Here is a 21805-nt window from a genome sequence, read left to right as displayed (position 1 = left end):
AAAAAAAAGCACAATTAGCTGGAATACAGTAAAGTCTGCAAAAGCAGAGCAATTTTCCTACACGACTTTCTCAATTAAATGTTCTCTGGAGAATGTGTGGAGTGTTATGCCAAAACACATTTGCAAAAAGAGACCCAGTGGCTCCAGTGACTGAAAGTAATTGACAATGGTCTAGTCGTTCCGTGGTTTTGGTTTATGTTGCAATGACTGGCACAGCATGGTAATCAAATCTCTTTGATTTAGGAGTGCACAACCAGATAAGCTGTAACATCCACTCCAGTGTAGAAGATAAGATGAAGGATAATGATAATGGTTCTGTTTTGTGATTGTCAGAAAAGTCATTCAACATTCTAGCTTCTTCTATATATTCACATCTCCAAGTCAAACCTATAGTTCAGTAATCTAATGCTTTTTACTCTGAGCCTCTTATTGTATATTTGTCATTCATAATATTAATACTGCATTGAACTGATATAGTGTCCCTAAAGACACCCAAACACCAGAGCATTATTCATTCACTCCACACTAGGTGGTAGTAAGCTACTATTGAAGCCACAGCTGCCTTGAGGTAGATTCATGGAAGCAAGGCCCCAGTCCTCCCCTCCGAACACCACCAACACTCACACACACGTCACCATCGTAGAGTGTCTTGCCCAAGGACACAGCAACCACTGTGGCCCCACTGTCTCAACTGGTATTCCCAGAGGTCTACCATCCAAGTACTAACCGGCCCTAGATGTGACAGCTTGGACATTGAGAAACAGGTATGTTAATAAATTAATAATTGGAGTAAAAAATGCAGTGCAAATAAATTTCATACCTCAAAAGGTGCACCATGTAACTTCTAACTTCTTTGCCTGAAATGTTCCATAGTAGGACATTAAACATATATCCCTTGTTGTTTAATAGCTCAAAAATACCTTAAAAACATAAACATGTGCATGCTTGTTTCTCCATAGATCTGACCATTAACCTGCTTCTCTTGCAATTACAAATATTATTTCCTTACTATGAAATAATCATGATAAAACAGTATTATATCCATGGAGACATGCAAATGGAAAAGTTACACAGTGCACCTTAAAGTATTCTCTCTAGATTTATACAGGTCCACTTGCCAAATACTTTTCTTGTTATTTTCCATATGTTACTGTCCTGTCTAAGCCTGTCCAATACCACACTCATTGTGTTTTGTAGCCTAGAGTAATGTTGCACAAACCAAATCAATGGTGAAATGAATGTAACCACATGGTGTGCAAACAAACAAAAGTGTACCACCCAGGAGTGCTTCCTTCCACACACTCCTCTAAACTTTTTGAAATTCTTAAAAGTACTAGTATGTCAATAATATTTTGCAGTACCATCACTTAAACATCCCCATTTGTTTCTCTTCTTAAGACAGGTAAAGGTGTTAAGGTAACCCCCCTTACAGATCTCATTACATCCATCTCTGTCTCTCATAAATCCCAAACCTGTCATAAATCCAGACCTGTGGTTCTACAGATTTCCTTCTCTTTCTGTCTCTCTATCTCTCCATCTCCCACTCTGCCTCTCTCTGTCTCTTTCTCTCTCTGTTTGTCTTTCTGCTTCTCTATGCATCTCTTTCTCTGTGTATTATAACAATGATGGATGGTTGCTGGAGGCTTCTGGAAACGACGTTATCTTCCCACCCAAAAACCATAAAGCATTTCTCTGAAAAAGAAGAAAGAAACAACTGAAAGCAACACTACCAAATATTTGATTCGAAAAACGGGTTAAGTACAGTGCCTTGGGTTTGTGGACAAGAGGCTATGTAACTTAATCAACCATTTATATAAGACTTTATAATTTTGTGTCATCTTACGTCTGGACTTTGAAGAGTACTATTTGATGAGGTTCGCGCAAAACTTTATTTTTGCTGTTAAGCTAAGACAGCAAATTGTTCTTTGAAAGTGGTTGCTGTATAAACCAAGGTCTACAGTTACGGTGGCTCAGTGGTTAGAGCATCAATTCACAAACCCAAATGTATGTGTTTTCATCTTTTCAGCCCTTTGGCAAGACTCCTGACTCAACTATGGGCACAGATTTAAGGTCACAAATAAATACCTAAGTGCCCTACCACCAAGTGTGCAGAGTGAATGAACAATGCAAGAAATTGTGAAAGGTGTATTGCATAACATTTCTAGTGGAGGGTCTGTCATCTGCTTGTCTCCATGCAAATAATATTGTTTTGTCTAGAATGCTCCACAGCATAGATTAAACCTATCTATCACAAGGTAGACAAGCAGGTTACAGCGCTACACTATGTTACAATTCAGATCTATGGAGAGTCTCCACTAGCCTTCGTAGAAACCGTCTGACTGTGCAGCGTTAGAATTTGTTCGCTCGATGGTAGTCGGGTACTTTTTTTCATTTAACCAATCGCTGGTATTTGGTCGTGACTTATGTAATGCGCTGCTAACGAGGGTAACTGGTATATTAAGCTTTTTCCAAGGCAATAACATCTTTCCCCTTAATAAAATTCACCAAACATTCTCTTTATTCCAACTTTAAAGCCTTGATCTTGAGAATAGTTGCCAACCCATAATGTATGGGTCTTCGCTGATTGGCTGGTGCCCGAACTCGCACTTCTAGGGTTTTTGCGAACCGTCTAGAGCAGGGGTGGGCAAACTTTTTGACTCGTGGGCCACAAAGGGTTAAAAAATTTGACAAAAGGGTCAGACCAGGAGCAGATGGAAGGAGTTTTTTTTGTAATCCACTCATAAGTCAAAAAAATAACATGGGGTATGTAGCAAACATATCAAATATCCCCTTAAAAATCATTAAAAAGAATTACAACAAAATATCTGTCTTTCAAGTTTCGCGTTATTTACAAATTATTTAAATGACTTTTGAAATGCGGAAATTTATTATTATTGTTCAAGTTTGATGGGCTAGATTAAAAAGATTAAAGGGCCGCATATGGCCCCTGGGCCGTAGTTTGCCCATCCCTGGTCTAGAGTATTCTGATTCCTGACCTACTCACTGTAGAGAAATGAAATTGAGCGGAGGCACTAGGTAGCGCCAGCCTGGCTAAGTTGCCACTATTCACAGAAGGAATTACAGTGTTTTTGAGCATCAGAAACACCCATAATGAATAGATGGATACTTTTGATGTCATATCACGGAATAAGGCAAAATAAATAATAACATCTCCATGGAAACAAGCCTTTAGCAAATCCTCCTCCTTAGAAGTTACATAGTGCACCTTTAAGTGATTCTGAGCATCTGGAAAACCATTATAAAACCACCTTATTCTTATTACGAAGAAATAACTAAGATTACTGCTTTCATAACTCATAACTACAGACAGTAACACACAATAGTTTTTATACTGATATGGTTGTATAATATGAGCTTCAGGTCTCTTCAGAGGTCAGGCAAAGTCAGGCCTGCATGTGCTGCTTTATAGTTCAGGCCAAGGCACTGCACTGACATTGTGATTTAGGACTATGTGGAGGAGATCCTATTAAGATGTGAGCTGGTTTGAACTGTACAGTGTTGCATTACGCCATACATACTGCCATTATAGTATCTGGTGACCATACGACAAGTTTATTTACATGACAAAATTACACTCACAAGCTGTGCCAGAGGATATTCAATAATGCTTTTGAATCTACTTTACCAATATAGAGGGAAAATATGTGTAATCGTGTATAGTCTTTGGTTGATCATACAAGCTCTAAATTGTAATGACAGTAATCAGGACTAATGCTGCAGCAAAGTCATACAAATGTTATGGTGGGCAAAAGTTCAGCCAGACAGTGGTCTATGCATTCTGTTATCCATTATATTAAATATAATATGTGTACATTACACACCTGCCATTTGAAGGTTAAATGTTAGTTGTGTTTTTCATTAAAGGGCCCATATTATGCTATTTTCTGATCTATGTTATATGATATCATTTCCTCATCAGAAACATGCTTAGTTGTGTTTTATTTCATTCACACATGTTTAACACACAAACCCTGCTTATATATAGGCTTTTTTCTTTTTTTTCTTTGTTCTTTCAAACTGAAAAACATTTTATTTCACTTTGTAATGTCATGTAGTAATACCTTTACTAGAATCATTTGGATAATTTCAGACCTGGAATTGGCTATCTCTACTAAACTAAAGGTAAAAGGCAGCTGTTAATGTGAAAACTACCACTACATGACATCACAAGTTGGAACAGAGCATTTTGAGCTTTGGAGATGTAGACAGACTAATAATGCAGGATTACTCAAACATGTGTGAATGAAACAAAACACTATTCCAGGTATGGGAATAGTATTATAATGTGGCTTAAAGCTCACAAGAGTCAGTTTTGTGTAATATAGGACCTTTAAAAAAAAAAAAAAAAAAGCATCTGGTCATGCATGAGGGAAGTGTCTCTGGAGAGGCCAATGGTGCAGATTCAGTCTGCCCCAGGGCGGCTGTGGCAACAGTAGCATAGCTTACCATCAGCAAGTGTGGAATGAATGAATAATGCATTGTAAATGTCATTGACTGTCCAAAAAGCATGCTGAGTTTTCTGGGGAATTTACAGAGTGAGCTTCAGGTCTCAGTCTGAACAATTGACTACAGTAAAAATTGGACACAGATCTTTGGCAATGTAGACTTCAAATGTCCCTCTGTGTTTTGTTTCTGGCCAAAAAATATTATAAAACATTCAGGAAAGTTATTATCAGGGAAATTTGGCAAGATGCATGTTTTAAGAGACAGTCAAACTATAAAAGACAGAAATCACATTATGCAATTACTGTATGATCTCTCTTCAAACATTTTCTTACATAATTTTCTGTGATTGTTTTCTTTTTATTGTTGCTGGGTCAAGGTGATGCCAAAATGTATGACTGTATTTTTCTCTAACAGTGATAGTGAATCTTTTGGGGAAGCAAGTCTGAGTTCCAACAGCATCAAAAGCAACAGATCAGACAGTTTTCAGAATAATGGTTCACAGTAATAAGTCACTGTAATTTGGCAATCAAATTTATAGCCTGGAATATACACTGCAAAAGTCTGTTATTTAATGATTTCCAGATAAGAGTAGCGCTGACATTACATCATGCAGAGAGCAGATATTTTCAAATTGTCATAGAGATAAACAACCAAAAACTGTTGCTATGGCTGAGTAAATCTAAAAATTCTGCAAGCGTTGTAGTTTCCATCGACACTTCAGATGCCACGCCCAAAACATTCCCATCAATGCCTTTCACTCTCCCAAATGAACTCACTGACATACAATTAGCATTCCAAGTGAGTCTTTTTTAAACCAATGCCAGAAAGATGGACTGGCTCAGGTTTTGTTTGTAAAGAATAGACTGGTTTAGACTTGATGTGTATCCCCCAGGTGTGTACTTTTGTCTCATGGAGAATTACAAGTACTGACAAAAAAGGAGAATAGTGAACTTGGCAACTTCGAAATCGAAGTCCCCAAGCAGAGACACATACATTTTTAATAATATTTTATTATCATCTTGATGATTCAAAAAAACAAAAAACCTTCCCTTGAGGGTAAAGTCAGAAAGCTGGAAAGTATATTGGACTTAGATTTAGACAGACTTTATTGATCCACAGGGAGAATTGTTTGGACACAGTAGCTCACATATATTATAATACCAAAGATCAAAAATATAATCGGTAATAATAAATTCTAAATAAGTAGCGAAAATAAGAAGAGACTGGTGTCACAAGGTATAATTATCTAAATGTATATGTACATGTAAAAATAAAAAAAGTATAGAAATATAGTAATACAAATATAGCTCAGTTATATACAGGAGGTCGTAAGGAAAAACAGACATATTATTTTATTCCGAAAATGTACCATCTTATAAATGAATTGAGCTGACAACTACAATTGACTAAGAAGATTAAAATTTTGATTAAATATAGATCAAGATGGATATGACAGAACTAAAAAAAAAATGTCATTGTTTTGTTTTATTATATTCATTTGGCATCCAAGTCTAAATTCTATCTATACTTCAACTTCAACCTTCATCTTTTCACATAATGAACAGTGAACCAGTGAACGTTACAACCAGATCTGGTAGTAATTTCATGATTTTGCATAAAAATCTACTAAGAAACTAAGAAACTTATTTAACCAGGCTTCATGTCACTCAGGTGTTGATCCCAATACCTTCTTGCTGTGAGGGGTGAGCACTAACCGCTGCTCCTCAGAGCTGTCCACTTTATGTTGAGGGGTCGAGCACTTGTCTGGGTCATAACCATAAACGGTATAAAGAAGTGGACCAGTGGAGTGTGACGTCACCCATAATGTTCGACTCCAGTGAAATGAAGCTCACGTGGCTTGCAGTTGTAGCAGTGAATCTGGAGCCAGTTCCATATTAGGAATAGAAATGTATTTATGTACAAAATAGTAGAATAAAAACACCAGGATCATGTACATCAATATGAACATTTTAAGACCAAAATGTGCCAAAACAGTGCTCACAGCAGCAGTTGTAGAGAGAGGGGTGACAATTTTTAAATGTAAAATCAATTGGAAACAGAGTCGATGGAGCTGGAACTGCCCCCATGAATATTTCTTATTTGGAAGGTGGTGGCTAGCAGGATAGCTATGTTTATGTATGTTTATGTCTATTTCTGTTTGCAATTGATTAATAATTGTGCCTGAACTAAAATGTACTGTTTTAAAATGTTTTAAAGTAACCATTTGTGTTGATGTATTGTCTTGAAAAGGGAAAAGGGGGCAGATAACATAAGATTTCTCTTCTTTCTGCTTCTTTTCATTCATTTCTTGTTTGGTGTGGTGACACGTTGATGTCTGTTTGTACTTTATGAATGAAATTTAAAAAAAATTGAAATAAATAAATAAATAAATAAATAAAATGTCCATATTACATATACAGTCTACAATCATAATATAAAATCAAGTCAGGAGCTCTTCAAAGGTTGAGATTAGCACTAGCAATAAAATGTCACCCTTTCTATAGAATTGAAAGATAAAAGATAAAAGATTAAAAGTCCTTATTACAGCAGAGGAACACTTTTTAAAATGACTTACACTGGAATATACTATGAATAAGCAGATTATACGAAGGACATACGTCACATGTGTTTACCGTGTGTGTGGTACAGGGCCCTACATTAAACAAGTGAGGCCTCTTGTAATAATATGAGGCTGTGTTTGCTGAATAAATAAACCTTATGAACTGGACTGCACCGCTATGACCTCACCAATCAGACATGCCACACACGACCAGCAACTAAACAAGACCAGAGACCTGAGCTAGTTGGAAAATGTGGGCTTCATCCAAAATATATTATTTATATTTGACAGTGGAGGTACAAGTGATCAGTTCAATATATTCATTTTTGACAAGCTTGCCAAACAAATAAATACTACAATTTTGTTTCCATGGTGACTTCATTGCTCTGTTTTGAATGTTGCATAAAATACCATTCAACAGCTTTACCTTACATGTATTCATTTACATGTGGTTTTATTGTTCAAAACACCTACAAAAACAAGCATTCTGACTGAGAGTTGAATTGCTTCTGCACAGATCTGACCCCATCATTTGGTCTCCATGAAAAATTTGGACATTACTAACATCTCCATGAAGAAAAGCAAGTGGTGAACACCCCACCAGAAAAATTACACAATACCTATAAAGCATTTTATTGGATTTACAATGGAAAAAACTGGAAAAATACTACTAAATATTACTACTAAACTTACGCCATTGGGATGCAGGTGAAAGTAATTTAGATCTGACAGGTCTCGCTATAGAACTCCTGCCTATGAATATAGAACGTCTGAACAGCTTAATGCTTAAATGTGTTGAGTGAAAGTGGAGAAGGTAACTCTCAACTCTGGATGTTGTCCAGATGTTTCCTCCTCATCCTTCACAATGACACAGTAATGATGCTAAGGTCTGCTCCATGAGCGCTGGTACTGGTCCTACAACTACACTGTGTCCAGAAGGTAACAGCCAAGTGATTTTAATGCAGGAGAACAAGATGTGTTTCCAAATGTTGTGCAATAAAATAAGATTGTCCTTGACCATATGATGTATGCTCAAAGGGTAGCGCCAGGGGGTGCTTAGAGTAGCACCAGTGCTCCCTAGATTGGCCAATGCACCCCCAAAGTTCCCCCAAAGATGTTTGGTCTTTTTCATGAATATCTAGTAACGCTTATCATTTCAAATGGTAACAACTTGTTATGTAAGCTTAGCACCCCCTTAGGTCCCTGCAAGAAAACACGTTTGGAGCCACTCTGATACTTGGATCCAAGATTGTCCCATGAGCTGCTTTTGATAAAGTAAGAATAAAAAAAGATTGTATAAAATGGCAGAGCATAAGGAAATGTCTAATGGACTCCTACAGTTACAGCCAGACTGGGCTCCTGGACTGTGTCACTGAGGGCTGGATTCAAGCAATGGAACTGTTCACACTTCAACTGACAAAACCTTTGTAGGAAAATATGAAAAGGGTTTATATAAAATAATCAAATTTGAGTTTCCATCTATTATGTGTGGAGTTGACCATTGCTTTCACTTTTTTTTTTTTTTTTTTTTGCTAAAGTTTTGAAGGAAAATGTGCTTCAGTAAGAGTGCCTCTGTAAACAGCGTCCTGGAAATAAATGTGTCTGTCATCACATGACTCTGGTGTGAGCGTCTGATTGGCCCGTGGCCAGCTGGCACATCTGCACACTCTGACATGTCCACAAGGTGTAGTGAAGAGTGATCATCGCACGTGGCACTACATGTACTGCACGAGCCCCGTGTTCAAGGACCTAAGGACCCTGTCTGTTGTTTTCAACTGGCTTTCGTTTGAGTCATTTCAGTCATATTTATACTCTAAAGAAGTCATTAATTCAGCCCACCTTTTACTTATATTACATCATTTATGAATAGCAGGCTCTATCATGCATATCTATGAATGGTGTGAGTGGAAGTCTCTGTGGGTTGCTTTTATTGAACATTAAGTTTTTCATATTTCTTTCTGAATGGAACTGATGAATGAAGATAACTGAGAGTTAGAAATAGTCATAATTTAAAAACCTAGTTGCAGTTTGAGCACTTGTTTGTTTTGAGTCATGTCCATTCTCGGCCAAATCCCTTCTCTGACTCTGAACACTCTCCCTGTGCCATGTTCATGTGGATAAATGTCAAACTTTTGAAAACAAGCTCCTGGAAAAAGCTGTAAAGGTGTCCATCATGTGTCTGAGAACAACACTGGGGATTAATGATGGATTCCTGTGATAAAAAGCTCTCTGTCCGGATTCGTCAAGTTAACAGGAAGATGGAAAAGCTGAGGGCAGGTCACACACGATAGAACAAGTAACAAGGTCATGTGACTGTGGGACCATGACATCATTGGGTCTGCAGCGAGGGCATCTGATTGGTCGCTTCAGCAGACAGGTTGTTATTCCAGATTCGGTAGATCAGGGGGATTTCATGCTTTCTTCCAGTTTATTGGCAATAAACCCAGACTGAACAACCGCATAAAGAAAAGCTGCGAAATGTGATACATGACCAGTAACCTCAACAATGTATGAATAATGTATAAATACACACTCCTGTGAAAGAAAAAGTGCAAATGAGAAATGTGTGCTCACAAGAAATCTACAACTTCAGCCACATACAAAATCCTATACATTGTCCTTTGTATATGTTTTAATATGTAAAAAGAAAACAATGCATCTTAAAATATATGCTGACTATTATCTTGCTAAAAAAGAAAAAATAATCCAAACCAGCACAACAACTGGACGTGGGAAGAATGATGTAATCGATTTTGGGAAACAGGGTACATCACTATAAGACAAAACATTGGTTACATGCACAGTCAAAATCAGATTATTATCAAATTTTTTTAGTTATAAAATTACTCACAAAATCAGATTATTATCAGATTTTTTGAGTCATAAGATTACTCACACCAGGTTGTGTTGTTTAAAGGTCCAGAATTATGATGGCCACTGTTATATAACACATTCTCTGAAACTGCAGTTAAAGAAAACTGACCATTAAGTTCCTTACTCAAGGAAAACCACCCAAGACGTTATAAATGGACCATAGGGACCAATGCATCTGTTTTTCTTCATCATTATAATCTGTGTTGGGGAGAAACTGAATACATATACCGCATATACGGATTCTAAATACTAATTTTGAATACCTGTGGTACAGTTACTCTTTCATCTGGTGGTATTCAGAATACAGTCTAAAATCAAATTTGACATTTATCCATCGGCCCCTGCCTCTAATTAGAGTTACATTAATGCATATCAAACAGAGCAACAAAAGTCAAGTTGTTTGTAATTATTACATGTCATTGTTTTTACACTATAATATAATGCAACTCAGAATACAGTACTTTGATTGGCCCATGTTTGGCAAATACATTATAAAATACATTTTAATGCAGAATGCTAAGTCAACTGTAATATATTTGTTCTGGGAAACACAACTAATCTAAATACTTAAGAAAACCTCAAAGATAATGTAAGTGTGTTGAGAGTCTGCGTCAGCGATGTAATATTTCTAACTAATTATGATATAGATATATTTTTTCCCATCACATAGGTCCTGTCTGCCTTATTAACAGAGCTTGTGCTTGTTTCACCGTGACTCAGTGAATCAGCTCTTTGGGGATTAGATAAGACCTCACTTCCTATGTCTGCTCAGTGTTGAGGAAAGTCCAATATGTCCATCACCTCCTCTGCATAGGGACTTCTCATTTGAATCCATGATCTCAGCGCACCATCCGCCCCAGCTGCTGTCTGTACCACTCATCATGCCAAATCTTTGTTCTTTTTTTTTTTAAACTCAAAATGGCGCAGAGGTCCCTGCGACTGTTAGCCTGTGATGTCAGTCGGACATTTTGTGTGGTTTGTATTCTATGCAAACCATGTGTCCTCAAAGGAGATAAAAAGAAAGACAGAATGAAACTGTGCAGTGAGATCCTGTATGGAACATGATTTGATTAAACATGGCACTAGACTATATCTGGTTTCTCTTTATAGGCACATGGCAGTCCTAAGTTGGGTCAGTCACTAACTTAGAGAAAAAAACTATCACCAGTCCTTGTAAAGATTTTCTTAGAAGTCAAGTCTTAACTTTTTGACTTGACTTTGATCAATGAAAATTTACAAAGTTCTGAGCAAGGTCTGACAGCCTACAGGGGCGGCATCCTTCCAAACTCCTTGATCTGTTCAAAATGATGGTTTTACATGAGAGTTTTAAAAGACTTCGTAAGGTCAAAATTAATGTGACAATCTTAATGTAACATTTTACATGTGTAGTTAGACCAGACATTAAAATGGAGAAAAATAATCATGTCATCAACAGAGTATGTGTTTTATGTCTGTCATGCAGATGTTCACCAATTTAAGATACAATATGATTTTATGTAAGATGTAATGAGTTAGTGAGTAATCATGATCAGAACAAAATCTGCTCAGTACAAAACAAACTGCTGTTGTGCCTTTGGGCAGAACAACTCCCCCACCTTGTCCGTGTATGTGTAGTGTTATCACCACAGAATGAATGAATTGAATGAATACTAGCCAGGCTGGCACCACCTAGTGCCAGTTTCAATTTTATTTCTCACCAGCAACTAGATCAGGAATCGAAATACACTAGATGGCAAGAACCCCGGAAGTTGTAGACCGTGCACCAGCCAATCAGCGAAGAGCTGTGTGGTACAGCATAAGAGTAAACAAAGCAGTCGAAATGGATGTAGACGAAGCCATACATTCTGTGTTGGCAGTGATTCCCGAGTTTGGTGAATTTGATCAAGGGGAAAGACATTATTGCCCTTCTTCCTACGGGATTTGGGAAAGGCTTAATATATCAGTTAGCCCCGTTAGTGGCGTATTGCATACGTCACGACCAAATAGCAAAGATTGGTTAAATTAAAAAGTACCCGCCTTCCGTTGAGCAAACAAATCATAATGCTGCAAGGTCAGACAGTTTCCATGAAGTGAAACTGGCTGATAAATCAGGCTAAATTAATACTCCACACAGCTGTAAAGTTAAATTGAGTGTCTGGAAAAGCTAAGACAAATGCAATACTGTTAATAAGTTATACTGTAAGTAATGACTTTACAAATCCATTAACTTAAAATACATTATTAGTATTAGTTAAATATCAAGTGAAACCAAAAACCAACTGGATTTCTTTAATAGAGAAACCAGCCTGTGCTCTACACAGTAGGTCTTTAAAGATGCTGAATATATATAACCTGTGAAAATGAATATACACCACCTTTTTGTTTAAATTTTATGGTGACGTATGAGGTGTGAAATTACAAGGGGCAGCTAGAATACTTTGAGGAAGAATCAGATACTTTTTTAGATCTAAAGAAAGTATTTGGCTGCTTCTGAGTGCTGTTGAAAAGACGAATATGAGGAGGTGGAGGGTCTGGGGTCTGGGGATGTCGTTATGAGTCAGACAGAGAGAGAGAGACTGAGCAGTGGGCGCAGACAGGTACAACACATACTATGTCTCTAATTGGCTCTTTGTGCACCCCAGCATACTGCTCCTCTGTTGTATGATTTCTTCAACAGACAGTTACATTAGAATTTAAAGGGTTCATAAAGTCAAGATGGCATTAAGTAACAGGAATATCGAATGCTAAATGTTAAAGAAGAAGTGGTCTGTGCCTGACTTTAGAGTAGATCCTCTTCAATCCTCTTTAACGGAGACTATCTAGATGATACATTTCCAAATTCGACTCCCCGGGTGAGTTTCTTCCAGGCACACCGGTTTCCCTCATCAACTCAAATCACTGATCAAGCCAAGAGTCACAATTCTCCAGCTGAGGAGTCCTGACCAAGCCAAGCTCAAGATCAATCTCCAGGTGCTGATCTATGTAATAAGGTTATTTCCTCTTCAAAAACATACCTGGAGTTGTGTTTTGTTTCATTCACATATGCACACAAACACTGCATATTTAGGCTTCACCTTCACTAATCTTTTGGGTAACTTCAGGCCTGGAATTGCCAATTTCTACTGAACTAAATGAAAATTGCTTCATGACATCGCAAGGTGGAACAGAGCATTTCAAGCTCTGGAGATGTATACAGACTAATAAATAACAAAACACAAATCCAGGTATGTTTGTGAGGAGGTAACAACATTCCAACAGGGCTTAAAGCTCACAAGAGTCAATTTCACATAATATATGACCTTTAACCTTTGTGTTTATCACCACTAGAAAAGTAGAAGTGCATATTTGTTAAGAGTTTGAGTCAAAGTGTCCAAAACCCAGGGGGACCTTCTTCCTGTGAGGAGCAAGAGGGCTGCAAATCATAACCACTATTTCAGGGTTTATCTATCTTTTTATCTACTTTTCATCTATTACAGTAGTTAAACATTATCAGCAGAGGAAATTTCAATTATGCAAGCTCTTACTTCACTCATTGTAAATACTATACCAGGGTTATACTGTACATAAACCAGGGGTACTTTAAACATGTGATTTCATTCTGGGTTTCATTAAAGCTCATACAAAAGTCATGCTGCCACGTTGAGTGTACCCTCTGACGGTTTATGGCCCTATAAATCAGTGCGGGCGCATGTTTGGGCTTTGTACAGTAAATAAAACAGTGTGTCGCTCTATGGGCCTTAGGTCACAGGAAATAGCTATCAGGTGTCCCGGTCTGCTAAAGTGCATGGCCTCACACACACTTCTGGACATGACTGGTAATCTGTTACAGCTATTCACTTTTGAAATTGAGCAGTTTACAGGCATCATACTTTTAGTTCTACCTGAGTAATTTCTTTTTGGCACCAACTATTGACTATTTGCCCAATACTCCCACAGCATCTAAACTGGTACTCAACCAGGAAATAAGCCTGAACAAAAACATGACTAATCCAGTAGTTCAAGTCCAAAGCAAGACTAAACAGGTCATCAACCAACTGTGAACAAACCCTGTTTCACAGTGTTTCAGTTTCTTGCACTTCACTACATTTTCATTAAGTAATCATATTTTGGTGATTACTTTTTAACTTCTGCTTGAGTAATATTTTATTGTTGCAGTACTCTTACATGAATAACCTTTGGTCACTTCAGGATCAATAGACAGACATAACTGGCTTATATAATGAATGCATTGTATAATACCACTTGTATAGCTTATGACAGCAGGACAACTGTGCAGTTTCAAATGTCCCAAAGTGATTAAAGTGGTCCAACAAAAGAAGTGAAGCAAAAACAGTGAGAGTGACTCCCATGAGAGATGACACACCAAACATACGCCCTCTCAACTTCCTGTCAGCGTCCTGTGTTAATTCTGGCTCCAGCTTTAAGTATTATCAGAGAACATTATGGGGTCTGAAAGTGACCCAGGATTCAGTTTACTGTGTGACTAAAGGCAACGAACAAAAACAAATATGTGACAAGATGATAAACAACATAGACATAGTGGGAGAAAGCTGAGACTTCCATGGAAAAGTGTTAATCCAGAGAGGAATGACTATATTTGGGAAATAAATGTAATGGAACTGAAAGCATGATACATAACAGATACACATAAGTAGCCCCTGCATTTATAGTGTCATAATAAGTTTATGTTTGGTTGATAAAAGCCATCTATGCTATGCTATATTGTTGAAAGCAGGGAGCACATTTGTGTATATGCACAACAAAAAACAAAAGTTGTGGATCTGAGAACATACGCACCTTCAAATGATGTCACTAAGACTGAATGAAAGGTGCACTGGTTCAGAGTGTCTTCATAAGATTAGTACATTCTAGCTATTCTATTCTACATGTTTTCAATTACAGGTGTTTAAATTAACCTGGTGGCATCATCTTGTCTTCATGGAGATAGTTATTCCACAATATGAGATTAAACTTTACAATAAATCAGTGTCATCTCCATCTAGACAAGTGACTGAACCATCCAACACAAAAAGTAGTGCAAAATAAATGACAAATTAAAAGGAGAGCACTGGCAAAAAAGACCCCCACCAAGGCATGTGTGTAATGAATTTCCAAAAACACAAACCAACCAAAAATAACCAACAGGGCAGATTTAAAATATGACTGCATCCCAGCTGAAACCATACCAACTGCTACCATTAATCTGTTAATACAAACACTTACTAAAGGCTAAATATTTCCATAGTTAATGAACCGAGGCACGTATGACTCACGTCCTACTGGCCATCCCAAATATAAGGAACTCATGACATGGATGAAGAAGAAAATACGTCTCACACACACAGACACACACAAAAACTTCAATCCATCACCATCCCAACATGTTACATTCAGTGTGCAGTCAAATAGCGCGTGATACAAGCCTGAACGAATGGCCTCGCAGCTGTCACAGGGCTCAGTGATGTTCTCCATGTTCACAGTGCTAAATAGTTGGATGATTAAAGATGGAAAAGTCAGCTCCACGTGTGTGCGACCAACACGTGTAAGGGTCATTAACGGTCACTCTAAAGACCCGTCTAATGATACACACAGTTAAATGCAATGACGTAATGAGAACCTTGAAGTCATTTTGATTTTGACCAGACACTTGAACATGCCACCGCAGTGGAAGTACAGTACAAAACCACAGCAGTGTATTTTTAGAGGGATATGCACAGTTCTGATTTGTAAGTTCAGGTGAGCATGTGCGTCTTCCAGTAGTGTCATAGAAAGACACTCCATTTAGCAAAGGGATTGAGCGTTTCTTCACATCCACACATACATTCTAGATACCTGTAAAATTGACTATATTCTCAATTTGAAGTCTGTGTGAAAAAGACAATAGTTTTAAATTATATTAGCGATGATGACAGGTTGCAGGTTTAGGGGTTGTTGTTAAATTATTTGCAAATCATTTAGCAAAAACATCAAACTAAATATTAGCATATAGGATGTAGGATTTACAGGATAAAATGTTTAGCTTTCGTGGTCCCTACTTTCCTTGATGTAAGCACTTCTATATTCTAACATAACACCACTAGATGCTATCTACTTTACAAAAGAAGACCAGAGAGCACAGGGCAGGTGAGGGGAGGGACAACATTTTTCTGTCTTCTACACCTGTCGTCTACTAGTAAAAAATCAAATTACTTAAAAATGGTAGCAGACTACACAAGCCAATAAGCTTCACTGAGTGGCACATTTAGGCCTATTATTCTTAAGATAAAAATAATATTTTATAAATAATAACTAATAGGCTAAGTAATTTCCTAAAAATTAAAATAAAGAAATAAATAATGAATGAAGAATGTAGAACAATAATGAAAATACTCAGGTTTAGGTCATTTAATTTAGGCTGCTTCACTATTCAGTTTGAGACAGTATTCAGTTTGTTTCAATGGTTCTGTTCTAGTAAAAATCTCCTCATATTTCATAGAATTAGAGTAAACTAATTAATTAAAACTTTTATTCAATACATCTGCTAAAAACAAAGTTTATGTAGGTTTAACTGGCTATATGAAAAAACTGTGCCTGAGGAAGTTAGATAATTAAGTTAGATAATTAAGTGCACTGATTTCCCCGCGAGGTGAATTTATTGGGATGACCCATGGATCTGGTTTTAGCGCGCGCTCTGCTCCTCGGTGTGCACGATCTTACAGTTCTTTGGCGTACACGCAGTCCCTAGAGTGGAGGAGACGCTAGCGGGTGAAAGGTCGCGATGATCGGCCGCAGTATGTGAAGTGTGTTGTGGGAAATACACTGGGACCGAGTACGGACCATGGTTTCCTTCAGTGCATCCGAGATTTCCAGCGAACTTTGAATTGGAGCGTAACGTTTCACATTTCAAGTCTACAAGTCTGCACAAGTACGAGGAAACGCCTACATTTTATTCAGTGCGACACTTTAAATGAAGTCGTGTCAGCGGGTGATCTGAGGCCGCCCCGGTGTTCTCATGGAGGGTCCAAGCTGATTTCAGCCTTTTCCTCCTCCCCTCGGCTGCAGCCGATCCAGGCGAGAATTTCGGCATCTTAAACACCCCTACTGTTGTGCTTTAATAAAAACAACACAACGCGCAAGTTTTACAGAATTCCACCCGTTTCAAGGCAAACAGGAGACATCTTTGGTTACAAGGCATCAGGAGAAACGATTGGAATGAGCAGTAAGTCAGGACTCCGTTTGTTGTAACTATTATATATGTACATATGTTGATTGAACGGAAGACAAAAATGAGAAAGCTGGGACTCAGTAGGCGGAGTCTTTCGCACCCGCTGGACTCTACGCAACTTGCGTAGTGCGCATACAGCGCATTTACTCCTTAGCGTAAATATCACGTTCTGATTAGTTAAATATGTTTGCACAATATGGCACACTGCCGTGCCTCGATCCGTCCCTCCTCCCTCCTGAACACCTCTCAGCGACAGCATGAGGACAGGACAGGTGCACATTCACTACACTTACTCTCGCAAATGCGTATACTGTCATGCATGTTAATGAGAAGTGCATTCAAATACATACAATCAAATGCACTATAAAACAGGTAACAGTGTTCTGGAAGTTCTTCTCCCGAGCCCCTCTGATGATGATAAAGCATTCTTGTTTATTTGTTGTGGCTATTGGTGTTGTCAGCCTCTATAAATGCCTTTGTGCTTTACTGTCTGATGTGGGTAGAACAGATTTAGTACAGATGATGATATCTGAAGAAGGTCCTGGATTTGATTCTGGAGTGGGACGTTTCTGTGTGGAATTTTCAAGTTCTCCCCATGCCTGCGTAGGTTTGCTCTGGGTGCATGTAAATCACAACATTTTAAAATGTTACTAGACCCTCACAGCTGTTGCATCACCAGTCTTTCTGAAGGCATTATATTGTGTAGAGAATGACTTGGGCACACTTTAACTCAAATAACTACAACATGTGTTTTTTCAGACTGAGGTTGTTAAAGAAAAAAACGGCTTGTGAAAGAGTAAATACAGGGTCCAGAGAGTACTCTGGTGAAAGACCCATAACTGATGAACTCAGCTACTTAATTCATTAACTGCTGAAAAAATCTTGTCTTTGTTGTTAGTCAGCCTTACATAACTTCCAGACATGTTTGCGTATGAACACCCCAAAAATCATGATGTGAACTGTATAAAGAGGCATTCCATAGAGATTAACATCTTACATAATGATGTCTGTAACTTATTTACCAATAAAGGCAGCCTTGGAGCAACACTGAACTTCATTGATCATGTTTTTTATGTCAGTTGTCAGCATCGGTATGCAGAACAGTGGAGTGCTGCATGATACAGTGACAATGTGTACATTTAAAATCGTAATAACCTAAAAGTGATGTTGATGTTTTGCTGTATTTCAGGAATGACAACTTGTCTTCATATGAAGGGCATGGGTTTGCTCTTCATTCTCTGTCTGATGGGCTTTGCTCCATCCTGTGATGGAGGAAACATCTTGGTGCTTTCTTTAGATGGCAGTCACTGGGTCAACATGCAGGTGTTGTTGGAGGAGCTACATGCTCGTGGACACAGCATCACCATCTTACGCTCCAGCGGCAGCTGGTACATCAAAGAACAGTCTGATGTGTACTCTACAATCAACCTTCCCTCAAAGATGGACTTAAAAGATTTTGGTGTATTTTTAGAAAGGCAATTTCAGGTATGTATCTCTTATAATATCTGATACTGAAAGACCTATTTCTTATACTGTTATATGTATTGTTTCCAGGCGCAAGTGGAGGGAATTAGTGCTCTAATCTCCCTGGCTCCTGAATTTCTTTCCATTATTATGAAGCTCCATGAAATGTGGCGTGGGGATTTGATTTATATATTTAATAATAAAACACTTCTCAAAGAATTAAAAGATACCAAATACGATCTGATGCTCACAGATCCTGGAGTGGGAACAGGGGTGATCCTGGCCAGATACTTAAAGCTGCCATTGGTGCTCAATACTCGCTGGTTCCATGCTCTGGATGTCCACTTTTTATTTGCTCCATCTCCTCTATCTTATATCCCAGTGACGGGCTCAGGATTGACAGACAAAATGAGCTTTTTTCAGAGAGTTCAAAATGTGCTTTACTACAGTGTGGCACTGGCTCATGAGTACTTAGTCACTCCAAGTTACAATGCTATCTGTGAAAAGTATGTTGAGGAGGGGTGTAATATTGTCAAGCTTATGCAGGATGCAGATATTTGGCTCTTTAGGTCAGATTTTGTGTTTGACTTTCCTCGACCCACAATGCCTAATGTCATTTACATCGCGGGGTATTCATGCAAACCACTGAGGGCTCTGTCTGCAGAGCTGGAGGACTTTATGCAGAGTGCCGGAGAACATGGAGTCATTGTTATGACTATGGGATGTTTTGTCAATGCATTGCCAATTAAGAAGGCTGAAGAAATAGCCAGTGTTTTCTCTAAACTGCCTCAAAAGGTAAGTACTCGTCGGCTCAGAATTGTTAAAAAAAAAAAAAAAAGTGTATCTCCAGTGTTGAATCTTTTACAGGTGATCTGGAGGCACTTGGGTGCACGACCCTCTACACTGGGCAACAACACTCTGTTAGTGGACTGGATGCCTCAGAAGGACCTGCTGGGACACCCTCAGACCAAAGTCTTCGTGGCCCATGGTGGGACCAACGGCGTCCAGGAGGCCATCTACCACGGTGTCCCGGTGCTGGGTATCCCACTGTTCTTTGACCAGTTTGATAACCTGCTTCGTCTGCAGGACAGGGGCGCAGGAACAATCATAAGACTCAGTGAGCTGAATGGAGACACTTTTGAGAAGGGCCTGAAGGAGCTGCTCCACCAGGAGCACTACAGGGACAACATGCAGAGACTGTCCCGTCTGCACAGGGACCAGCCCCTGTCCTCCATGGACCAGGCTGTGTTTTGGGTGGAGTACGTGATTCGCCATAAAGGGGCTCCTCACCTGCGTACACAGGCCTATCAGATGCCCTGGTACTCCTTCTACAGTGTGGACGTGCTGCTGCTGCTACTGTCTGCTGTCACTGGGACAGTGCTCTGTGTGGTGGCTCTGTTCAGACTCCTGTGCTGTAGGAACAGAACTAAGATCAAACAACAATGACCGGGTCAAATCATAAATGTATAATTTTAATATACATTTTTTATGTATATAATACCACTATCTTTGTGAGTCCCAAAGGAAACAGTGATTTTCCATTTCAATCAAACTTTATCGATAAAGCAAAATGCAAAATTATGTAACACAAATTACTTGGTTGTTAATTGTGGTTACTACAACAATCCTATTACAAACCAAACTATAAGTTAAATATGGATTTAAATTGATATGAGATGTGTATATTTCAGTGTCCAAATTTGGTGTAATAATAATGTAACATTGAGTTACAGATGAGATTTATGATCAATATTTTGATATATTCTTGTTTGTAAAGTGCCTTTGAGTGTCCATAAAAGCAATATATTAGTTAGGGTGTATTATTATGAGTTATTACTGCAGTATTTATCTTTATATTTATCTATGACATCTTGGCTGAAATTGCAATAGAAACTTTGCCTATAATTACTTTTTTTGCTACTTTCCCACATGTCCCATTAATCCAAAGTTGTCTTCTCTGCAGTCAAAAATGCTCTGTTTGCGTTTGCTAAAATTGTTGCATCACAGGTAAAAATGCACAGTTTTTAGTCCATGAGCCATCTATGGACATCAGTCATTCTGCTGTGAGATTGTGTTTGCAGCAAACACATGACATTCACCTGGCCTAAGGGCTTAATATGTTTATTATCTAATCGATTTCAGTTGCTGAGCAGTAATTCATCATTTATACCAATGCGTTGTACAGACATATGTGGAACAAATGACTTTCAGAGTCTGTGGAGCAAGGCAGGGACAATGGCCTGTCCCCAAAGCTGCTCTCATCCAGTGATGGTACTGTGCTGGGGGCCCTCTTCTCAGCCACAGATGTGACTGAGTTAAACTCTGCACCCACCACAGATCCTGCCTTCCTCACAAGCTTATCCACCTGCACGCCATCCTTCTTCATGAGTGCCACACCACAAACTCCTCAATGTGCTACCTGTAGTCCTCTTTGTCACTGTTCCTGACACACCCTACAATGGTTGTGTCATCATCAGAGTACTTCTGCATGTGACACAACTCTGAGTTGTATCTAAACTCTGACATGTACAGGGTAAACAGAACTGGTGACAGTACAGTCCCCTGTGGAGCTCCAGTGTTGCAGACAACAGAGGTGCTGTCCCCCAGTCGGGTATACTGATGTCTCCCAGTGAGGTCACCTGTAATCCAACTAATGAAAGAAGAATCCACTTCCATCTTGATCAGTTTGTTTTTGAGCAGCAGAGGTTGGATGGTGTTAAATGTGCTGGAGAAGTCAAAAAATGCCATCTTCACAGCACAAGATGAGAGAGGCACCTGTGGAGCAAGTAGAGTACAGTGTCATCCACTCCCACTTTTTCCCATTATATATATCCCAATATATTTCTCCCAATAGTCACCATACTCATGATGCAATTATATATGATGCAATTCTCTCTCTCTCTCTCTCTATATATATATATATATATATTATATATATATATATTATATACATATATATATATATATATACATACACACACACACACACACACTTTTTTTTCTTGTTGGTGGTCTTCTGTATAATGTTCTCTTGCTTCAAAATAGAGTTGGTGTTCTCCGTGGAGGTCAGAGCCTCAGGTAGCTCCTGTCTGTATCTTCTGCTCCAGGACCAAAGCCTTCTGCTCCTCAGCTCTCTGTACAGTCCTTAGCTGTTCTGCATGGATGTCCTTGAGGTTCTCCATCTCCTGTTTTAAAAAAATACATTTTCAGTGTTTATCAATAGTGCTGTAAATAATGGCTCAAGCTGTTCTTGGTTT

General features: G+C 38.5%; 1 protein-coding gene across 1 annotated transcript; it reads left to right on the top strand.

Annotated features, from left to right (window-relative positions):
* The first annotated feature begins 16581 nt into the window (after positions 1–16581).
* LOC110158418 (UDP-glucuronosyltransferase 1-2-like) lies at positions 16582–20125 on the top strand. Its single transcript, XM_020922899.2, has 4 exons — positions 16582–17078; positions 18274–18569; positions 18639–19343; positions 19416–20125. Exons 1-4 carry the CDS (start codon positions 17072–17074, stop codon positions 19992–19994), a joined length of 1587 nt encoding a protein of 528 aa, XP_020778558.2. The 5' UTR covers positions 16582–17071; the 3' UTR covers positions 19995–20125.
* The last annotated feature ends 1680 nt before the right edge of the window (positions 20126–21805 follow it).

The sequence above is a fragment of the Boleophthalmus pectinirostris genome, unplaced genomic scaffold (genome assembly GCF_026225935.1).
Source record: "Boleophthalmus pectinirostris isolate CB_2022bp ecotype Guang Dong unplaced genomic scaffold, ASM2622593v1 HiC_scaffold_12, whole genome shotgun sequence".
NCBI classification, from domain to species: Eukaryota; Metazoa; Chordata; class Actinopteri; order Gobiiformes; family Gobiidae; genus Boleophthalmus; species Boleophthalmus pectinirostris.
This window is presented reverse-complemented; position numbering and strand designations above follow the sequence as displayed.